At 45.4% G+C, this 10,438-nt stretch overlaps 1 protein-coding gene across 1 annotated transcript; it reads left to right on the forward strand.

Annotated features, from left to right (window-relative positions):
• The first annotated feature begins 333 nt into the window (after positions 1–333).
• Positions 334–8,972, forward strand: TMED5 (transmembrane p24 trafficking protein 5). The gene is made up of 4 exons (XM_044301499.1): positions 334–736; positions 3,074–3,171; positions 3,259–3,439; positions 8,591–8,972. The coding sequence occupies exons 1-4, from the start codon at positions 563–565 to the stop codon at positions 8,807–8,809; spliced, it is 672 nt and encodes a 223-aa protein (XP_044157434.1). The 5' UTR covers positions 334–562; the 3' UTR covers positions 8,810–8,972.
• The last annotated feature ends 1,466 nt before the right edge of the window (positions 8,973–10,438 follow it).

Genomic DNA, 10,438 nt, shown 5'->3' on the forward strand with positions numbered 1-10,438 from the left:
AAAAAGCTTGCGGGCACGTTCAGCATAAAAAACTTCACTTCTGCACGCCGTGGAAACGTGTGGGAGCGTCGGGCGCGGTGCATCCTGGGAGTTGTAGTTCGGACTTGTTCACAACCCGTTTCGCTTTTAATAGGATGAAGATCTGGGAGTTTTCGAAAGGCACGTGTCAAAGGCAGTGCAGAAGTGGTCATTCCTCAGCGGCTGGAGAGACGGGTGTTGCTTAAAAGTGACTGTAATGAAACTCTTATTCTGCATCCCAGAACTACATTACCCAGAATTCCACAGACCCTTTAAACCCCGGAGGTATGCGTGTGTAGGTATGTTCGTATTCGAAGTTGACTTAGTAGGAGGGGCGGGGCTATGGACTGGAGTGTCGGGCTGCACTGTACAGCAAGGCGTGGAGGAATCACCCGCCGGGTGTACTGACCCCAGAGTGACACCGGTGATTGGCTGCACCGCCCTCTTCCGGGCACAGCCCACATTTGGGAGATTCCGCACGCGCTCCCCGCACCCTCTATGCAGTTGGGGAGAACTGGGAGCGGGCACTGGTTCTGCTGCTGGCATGGGGAAAGCGGCGCTGCTCACACTGCTGTTGGCCGCAGTCTACACTGTGCAGCGATGCGGCAGCTTCTCCCAGTCCGTGGACAATGACTTCACCTTCACCCTCCCCGCCGGGCGGAAGGAGTGCTTCTTCCAGACCATGAAGAAGGATGCCACCCTGGAGATAGAGTACCAGGTAGGACGTGCTGCCCTCCGATCATTCTGGGTGTCCTGGGGGAGAGGAGTCACAGCATCAGTAATAATCAGGGCCAGCTCACACCTCTGATTTTAAAAAACACTTTAAAAAAATTAGCGCAGTTTTTGAGCTTTTTTTTAAAGCACTACAAAGTGGAAATTTCAATTTGAGGTTTTTGAAGCAGATCTGCCCCAAAAACCGCATGGACTTAGGCTACTTTCACACTGGCGTTTTTGTTTTCCAGTATTGAGTTCTGTCAGTTTTATCCCCATGCCTTCTGAATGGAGAGCAATCCGTTCAGTATGCACCAGGATGTCTTCCGTTCCGTCCCTCTTACCGTATTTGGCCGGAGAATATACCGCAGCCTGCTGCAGTTTTCTCTCTGGCCAAAAATCCTGAACACTTGCTGGAATGCCGGATTTCCATTGGAGTGTATTAGTGCTGGATCCATCTTTAAAATTTCTGCATTGACAGATCCGTTTTTCCAGTCCGTGCATGCGCAGATCTTTAAATCTATGAAAAAATAAATAAATACCGGATCCGTTTTTCCGGATGACACTGGAGAGACTGATCCGGTATTTCAATGCATTTGTCAGACGGATCCAAGCCCCGTATAACGGAAACAAACAGAACCGTTATGTGCCCCCCACAGACATGTATTAGGATGGAGCAAAACTGAATGTCTCTTAAAGGGAACCTGTCACCGGTATTTTGGGTAAAGAGCTGAGGACATGGGTTGCTAGATGGCCGCTAGCACATCCGCAATACCCAGTCCCCATAGCTCTGTGTGCTTTTATTGTGGAAAAAAGATGATTTGATACATATGCAAATTACCCTGAGATGAGTCCTGTCCCTGACTCCTCACATACAGGACTCATCTCGGGTTAATTTGCATATGTATCAAATTCTTTTTTTTCCACAATAAAAGCACACAGAGCTATGGGGACTGGGTATTGCGGATGTGCTAGCGGCCATCTAGCAACCCATGTCATAAGCTCTATACCCCAAATCCCGGTGACAGGTTCCCTTTAAAGGCTTCCATTTTGCATTCTGTCATAAAGGAACCTATAACGGAATTCAATAAGAGAGGGAAACCTATAATACCAGCGTGTGACCGGGTTCTAACCCCAGGCTAGGCTCACGTACCCAATGTACGCCACGTGATCCTGGAAGTGGTTGCAGCACAGGATAGCGGAGCTACCCGCATAACCCCTTTAAATAAACAGTGCCTAAAGGGCAATCAACTTTGCTGACGTCTCTGAGGGCAGTATAAAGTACTGACAGACATGCTGATCTCAGCGCTGTGTCACTCATCAGCTAAAAGTAAGTGGTTGCTGAGAACCAGCATCATAATCATTGCATCCTAGGCCTTGAAGAGAGTCAAACCTTCCTGAGAAGAGTCCTGGTTATTCCTAACCTCCTGCTCTCTCACCATCTGCTGATGATTGGCAGTTCTCTCCTAGAGAGAAAGAGAAAACTAGGTGTCAGTCATCAGCAGGAATTCATGAATAACCAGGACTCTTCTCAGGTGGCCGTGACTGTCTTCCAGGCCCAGTCTGCAGTGATTGTGATGTTGATTCTCGGCAATCACTTACTTTTGACTTATAAATGACAGGGCGCTGAAATCAACTCACCTGTCTCTACTTTATTCTGCCGTTAGTATGGGCAGCCTAAAGGTGATGACAGGTTCCCTTTTAAAGGCTATGGACACCCGAGGGGCTAAAAGTCACCCTTTGCTGCGCTTTTCTTTCAGCTGAAAGGTAAGACTCCTTAAAGGGGTTCTCCGGGCTTTTTAATATTCATGACCTATCCCCAGGATAGGTCATCAATATCAGATTGGCGGGGGTCCAACACCCTGCACCCCCACCAATCAGCTCTACAGGGAGAAGGCATACACCATGCACAAGTGCCTTCTCTTTCTGTCCGCTTCTGCCCCCATAGACATACAGCAGAGAGACGGGAGACGGCACATGCGAAATGCGAGCGCCATCTCCCCAAACAGATGATTGGTAAGGGTGCCAGATGTCTGACCCCCGCCGATCTGAGGATAGGTCATCAATATTAAAAAGCCTGGAGAACCCCTTTAACGGGCCCCATTATAAGTCTGTGGGGGCCCCTAGTATCCATCATGTGACAGGATGCAGATTGGAACATAGCGTAATGTACTATGGGTAGTGTAGGAGTCCAGGGTCTGTAAGTTTTGTGCACCTCCTCCCTCTAGGGTTATTATAACAAACACAGGTTGCATTAGTCACCTTTTTATGTCGTTCATGTGCTTGATTATTATTTTACACTAATGAGTATACATGATTGCATTGTATATGTTTTTATGTATAGGTCCTAGATGGTGCAAGTTTAGACATTGATTTCTACCTCTTCTCTCCAAATGGAGACCTGGTCCTATCTGAGGATCGTCAGTCAGATGGCGTCCACACGTGAGTTACATAGGACTGCTGGAAGGGGCCAATGAGGATGTTTACAGGTAGAGCAAAACATGGTACCAGTTTCCTCTCGTCCGGCAGGGTGGAGACTGTGGATGGAGACTACGAGTTCTGCTTTGACAACACCTTCAGCCGTATATCAGAAAAGGTGATCTTCTTTGAACTGATATTGGATCACATGAATGACGGTGAAGAGCAAGAAGATTGGAAGAATTACGTCATCGGCACAGATCTCTTGGACATGAAGCTGGAGGATATACTGGTCGGTACCATTTGTATTACGATTGGTCTAGAAGGTTTTCAGTCTTCTATCTGATGTAGCTTATGCAGGCTGCAGGTAAAGAGGTGTGCACTTTAACCACCGTTATAGGGACTTATTCTAGCAGACCTCACGTGGTTCTACTGGACTGGATTTAGACCATAAGATAATCTTGAGTCTGGTTCAGTAGAGCCACAGGACATTTGGGTGTTAGGGCTTGTCTCATGATAAGTGTTGAGCGAACTTGTGTTTTAAGTTCGGCGTCTAAAGTTCGGGTAATCGATTGAATCGCGTTATGGATTCTAAATTCCGTGATGGTCCGTGGTAGCGGAATCCATAACGCGATTCTTCGATAACCTGAACTTTAGACGCCGAACTTAAAACACAAGTTCGCTCAACACTACTCATGATTTAAACTTCTCTACTTTCCACAGGCTATAGGGGATAAGTGTCTAATCTATGGGGGGTCTGACTGCAGAGACCCCACTGATCATGAGAACAGGGGTCCTGTGCCCCACCTATGAAAGGAACGGTGGTCGGGCATGCCTGCTACCACTTTAGTCTCTATAGGACTCCTGGAAATAGCCAAGAACTGTACCCCAGCAGTCCTCTAGAGAATGAATAGGGTGGCAGTGCTTGAATGCCACAAGTGACCCTCCTTTTTATGATTAGTAGGGATCCCAGTGGTTGGACCCCCAACCAGTCAGACACTTATCCTGGGATAACCCCTTTAATGTGAATACGAAAATTTACTCCTGAAAGCATCATGATTGTAAGTGCACCATTTCTGCAGTGAAGCAATGTTAGGCTAAGCGTGTTCAATCTGACGGCTGTATTTCCCGAACCCACGCACCTATAAGACAATGGGGCATATCCTAGTGATATGTCCCCATTGTCTGTGATGGGAATACCTCTTTAGGCTATGGTCACATTGCGTTTGCAGTGCTGGGAACTGCTCCTTTGAATATATTTGTAGACTTGTCACCCTTCGCTATGCCATAAGATTTTCCTTTTGACAGGTGTCCGCCGCACTATACAGTTCCAAGGCAACCTGCAAAGCAACATGCATGTGGTATATATCGATTCATCTCATCAACAGGGCTTCTTCACCTGTAGGGGGTGTTGTCCCCGCGAATGCCCACCTGCCACAAGATTGATAGGGCCGGATATATACAGGTCCTTCTAAAAAAATTAGCATATTGTGATAAAGTTCATTATTTTCTGTAATGTACTGATAAACATTAGAATTTCATATATTTTAGATTCATTACACACCAACTGAAGTAGTTCAAGCCTTTTATTGTTTTAATATTGATGATTTTGGCATACAGCTCATGAAAACCCAAAATTTCCTATCTAAAAAAATTAGCATATTTCATCCGACCAATTAAAGAAAAGTGTTTTTAATACAAAAAAAGTCAACCTTCAAATAATTATGTTCAGTTATGCACTCAATACTTGGTCGGGAATCCTTTTGCAGAAATGACTGCTTCAATGCGGCGTGGCATGGAGGCAATCAGCCTGTGGCACTGCTGAGGTGTTATGGAGGCCCAGGATGCTTCGATAGCGGCCTTAAGCTCATCCAGAGTGTTGGGTCTTGCGTCTCTCAACTTTCTCTTCCCAATATCCCACAGATTCTCTATGGGGTTCAGGTCAGGAGAGTTGGCAGGCCAATTGAGCCCAGTAATACCATGGTCAGTAAACCATTTACCAGTGGTTTTGGCACTGTGAGCAGGTGCCAGGTCGTGCTGAAAAATGAAATCTTCATCTCCATAAAGCTTTTCAGCAGATGGAAGCATGAAGTGCTCCAAAATCTCCTGATAGCTAGCTGCATTGACCCTGCCCTTGATAAAACACAGTGGACCAACACCAGCAGCTGACATGGCACCCCAGACCATCACTGACTGTGGGTACTTGACACTGGACTTCAGGCATTTTGGCATTTCCCTCTCCCCAGTCTTCCTCCAGACTCTGGCACCTTGATTTCCGAATGACGTGCAACAGTCCAGTGCTGCTTCTCTGTAGCCCAGGTCAGGCGCTTCTGCCGCTGTTTCTGGGGATTGCGGCACCTGTAGCCCATTTCCTGCACACGCCTGTACACGGGGGCTCTGGATGTTTCTACTCCATACTCAGTCCACTGCTTCCGCAGGTCCCCCAAGGTCTGGAATCGGTCCTTCTCCACAATCTTCCTCAGGGTCCGGTCACCTCTTCTCGTTGTGCAGCGTTTTCTGCCACACTTTTTCCTTCCCACAGACTTCCCACTGAGGTGCCTTGATACAGCACTCTGGGAACAGCCTATTCGTTCAGAAATTTCTTTGTGTCTTACCCTCTTGCTTGAGGGTGTCAATGATGGCCTTCTGGACAGCAGTCAGGTCGGCAGTCTTACCCATGATTGCGGTTTTGAGTAATGAACCAGGCTGGGAGTTTTTAAAAGCCTCAGGAATCTTTTGCAGGTGTTTAGAGTTAATTAGGCTCCTTTCACACTAGCGTTCGTCGGTCCGCTCGTGAGCTCCGTTTGAAGGAGCTCACGAGCGGACCCGAACGCCTCCGTCCAGCCCTGATGCAGTCTGAATGGAGCGGATCCGCTCAGACTGCATCAGTCTGGCGGCGTTCAGCCTCCGCTCGCCTCCGCACGGACAGGCGGACAGCTGAACGCTGCTTGCAGCGTTCAGCTGTCCGCCTGGCCGTGCGGAGGCGAGCAGATCCGTTCAGACTTACAATGTAAGTCAATGGGAACGGATCCGCTTGAAGATGTCACCCTGTGGCTCAATCTTCAAGCGGATCCGTCCCCCATTGACTTTATATTGAAAGTCTGAACGGATCCGCTCAGGCTGCTTTCACACTTAGAATTTTTTCTAAGTTATTAATGCAGACGGATCCGTACTGAACGGAGCCTCCGTCTGCATTAATATGAACGGATCCGATCGAACGCTAGTGTGAAAGTAGCCTTAGTTGATTCAGATGATTAGGTTAATAGCTCGTTTAGAGAACCTTTTCACGATATGCTAATTTTTTGAGATAGGAATTTGGGGTTTTCATGAGCTGTATGCCAAAATCATCAATATTAAAACAATAAAAGGCTTGAACTACTTCAGTTGGTGTGTAATGAATCTAAAATATATGAAAGTCTAATGTTTATCAGTACATTACAGAAAATAAAGAACTTTATCACAATATGCTAATTTTTTTAGAAGGACCTGTAGCCCTGCCCTGACAATTTCCTGCCAGCGCTGCTGCACAGATTAGCGAGGGCACAGGCTCTATTTCGGCTACAGAGCAGCATTTGCGCCTGCGCAGACACTGTTCTGATGCAGAGCCTGTGCCAACACTGTGGCAGCGCTGGCAGGAAATTGTCAGGGCAGGGCGCCTTGCTAATAAAAAGTTACATATTTGCGTGAACTTTCAGAGAAGATGGACAGAGTCCAGAATGCTGACGGCTTCACCGAACATGAACAAGCTTATTCCTCGTTACATATTTAACATCTGTAATATCCATATTTATTGTTAATTAGACTCCATTTACTGCTGCTGACATCCTTTTCTGATGTGATGTTTGATCAATTGAAGCTGCAAATAAAACTTATTGCAACCTTACAAGGTAAATAGAAAAGGGCGTTCCTGCGTACACGAAGGATTACAGACCTAGGACACGAGAATCTGTTATCTGCAGAGCTGGATATTGGGCAAGATTTATGGGCTTCTCATTTTTAACATTATTTATCCAAATATCTCTAAACTTTTTGTTCCGTTGTGTTTGTCGCGCATTTAATAGACCGATAGATGCAGGTCTCCATCCTTAGGACCGACATCTACCTTGAGAATGGGGCCCCGTTTGGTGGCGGCACTTGTGGCTCTCGTCGTTCACTTCTGCATTTGGCTGGTTTCTGAATTTCCATAGAAGTGAATGAAGAGAGCCGCGCATGCGCAGCCACCACTCCAGATGTTGCAGTCGGCAAATGGGGCCCCGTTCTCGAGGTGGGACCCGCATCTATCGGATGTTTATGGTATATATTGTGAATATGCATCGGCCGGGGATTCAGCCGCCTTTCGAAATAAGTGCTGGTTTTTGTCCGGCTGACTGAGATGCTACTGTTGCATATGAACTTTCCAGCTGTATGCTACATGGACTGGCATGACTTTCAGTTCGTTACTGCTTTTGAGATTACAAGAAGGAAGAGATTTTGGATATGTATTTGTCCTTGGTTTACTCATGTCAGACGGAGGTGTGAGCCTACCCTCAAGGCTTTGATCCGGTTTGCTTCAGACATTTTATTCTTCAGAAAGAGTAAATGGAAGCTAAAGATAAACCCTTCGCGTGATGGACACATAGTGTCTGAATGCATTGGCTATAAGAGTACAATGGGGCGGCGTTGGTGTGCGTCCCATGAGGAAGCTTCGCTGTAACAGAAGACACCAGCACAGATGTGAACCTAGCCTCAGCGATTCTTTTTTATGTAGCACTTCCTCTACATTTCGATATAGAGAGAGAGAGAGAGATATATTTTTTTTCCCCATTTTTTTTGATGCTTCTGTGTGAAGACAACATGGTAACTTAAAAAGTAACTAAACTTTTGAATACATTTTTGTTAACAAGTCCCTAATGCCATAATACTGTTTGTAAATATACTTTATTATTGTACCCATGTGCTATGCCAGGATTTGGTAAACCTCCAGGGGGCAGGAGCAGCAATGTGCACTCCTGCCCCATTGATAAATTGTGCCCTTAGTACACCGCCGAGAAGTCAGCGGGGTACTGAAGTCAATTTTGGACCCACAGGGAAAGGTCGGTTTAGGAGGGGGAGGGTATTAAAAATCCCCCTCTTGTCCATTGTGTCTATGGCCCATGGTGCCTGCTGTAAATACTGATTACCTCTCAGGCAAGATTGCCAACCCCATAATCATGCTCGGGAACTAGAATGAAAATTACAATTAGAAAATACAGGTTAGGAAAAAAGGATGTGTCACTATCCTGTTTTAGGTGGCACATTCCCTTTTAATGAGGACCACCGTCACCTTGTGTCATAGACCACTAAAGAATCTGTTATGGTCCTTCGGACAAAAGTCTTTCTAGCAATTCGAGCCCAGTCCTCCAGTTTGAGAGGTTTTATTTTTTAACTTGTATTTTTATTTTATTTTTTGTGACCCTCTCCCCAGGAAACCATCAACAGTGTCAAAGCAAGATTGGGAAAAAGCCTCCAGATCCAGACTCTGTTGAAGGCCTTTGAAGCAAGAGATCGCAATATCCAGGAGAGTAACTATGACAGAGTAAACTTCTGGTCCATGGTCAACTTGGTGGTGATGGTTGTGGTGTGCGTCACCCAAGTATACATGCTGAAGAGCCTTTTTGAGGACAAGAGGAAAAGCAGACCTTGAAAGTCCTTTATCACTTGTGAGGAACTTGGCCAAGACCATGGGGAAAATCAACCTAAATGAATGGACGGGGGCTTTTATAAGAGCTGTGATTTGACAGATTCAACATTTTTAGTTTAAATCCTGGTATTTCTTATGTCTCTTTTTTTTTTTTCACCTAGTTGTATAACTTAACATCTTATAATGCCTATACAGGTGAAACTACTGGTCCGATAGGTCAAGAAGGGCGGGACAGAATATTTTTGCATTGTCCAACAGACTTGGATTTAATCCATCATTACATGTACCCAAATGGTGCATTAAAAACTATAAATTGTCCTGCAAAAAATAAGACCTCATACAAGTACATTGATGAAAAAACAAAAGTTATAGCTCTTGGAATGTGATTTTAAAAAAAATGTGTGTGGTCACTAAAGGGTTAAGAATTTTTTTTTATTTCTTCTTTCTGCAAACCACTTTTATAAAAATGTTGTAGTTAGGAGTCTCTGTACCAAAATGAAGAAAGCTGTTCTACACGATGAGAACACCACGGCTGCTTTAGTTGGTCCATGTATTGTGCCTGGTACTGCAGCTCAACTCTATTATAGTGAATGGACACAAGACGTGGACAGGTGTGGCGTGGCTGATCCTGGACAACCCCCTTAGCACAAGAAAGTGGTTTTTGGGCAGCACACTATTGATCCTCAGGATAGGTCATCAATAGCTGATTAGTGGCTTTCTGATAACCGGCACTGCCACCGATCAGCTACTTCAAGATGTCTGGGTGGTCCTGTGAGCAAGCATGGCGCTGTACATCATCTAGTGGCCGGGTATTGCGGTCATTAAAGGGCATTAGCAGATTTGTGCCTACCTGTTACATGTGAACTTGGCAGCTGAAGGCATCTGTGCCGCAGATGCCTTCTATGGTGCTGTTAAAAAATGTGGATAGTCAACTGTTTGTTTTCCGTACCTGTTGTCCGTGGTTCCATTCCACAAGGATAGTGATATACAATGGATCTGCAAAAAAGAAAAACGGATGCCATACGGACATTTTATTTTATTTTTTTGCAGACGGCCGTGTGCATGTAGCCTAAAGCTGTAAAGATTATGATTAACAAACGGAACATTTTCTGATCACTAATGATAATTTTTTAGGTCCCTGGCACTAAAAGCTGTTGCTTCAGAATGACATATTGAGCATTGTTTAAATGTTTCCATGTCGGTGGCAATGCCCACAATCACAATGTTATACGTAATGGGGGATATCGTTAACATTGTTTTTTTTAAGTGTTCTTTTCCTGGTAAGCATTCAGAAATCAGATTGGAGAACCTTTTAGCTCTACGGCCAAGTTAACCTTGCACAATGGACATCTATTGAAAGTAGCTCTAAAAATGCTAAAATGTTCATAAAAAGGTTGTATGAGTAGAACATGGCTGCAGTAACCAGCCACAGACAGAGCTTTGTAGTGTTTTCACGCAGCTGCAGAACAGGTGACGTGCGGGGCTTAGGACCCCTGCCGATCAGATATTGATGGCATGGGCTGAAGATAGCCTATCGATAGTAAAGGAGTGGACAACTTCTTGGAAGCCCTCCATATAGAAACTGCAGTTTCTGGTGGGGTTAACCAACAATCTAATGCGTCCCAGACTTGT

The sequence above is a fragment of the Bufo gargarizans genome, chromosome 7 (assembly GCF_014858855.1).
Source record: "Bufo gargarizans isolate SCDJY-AF-19 chromosome 7, ASM1485885v1, whole genome shotgun sequence".
NCBI classification, from domain to species: domain Eukaryota; kingdom Metazoa; phylum Chordata; class Amphibia; order Anura; family Bufonidae; genus Bufo; species Bufo gargarizans.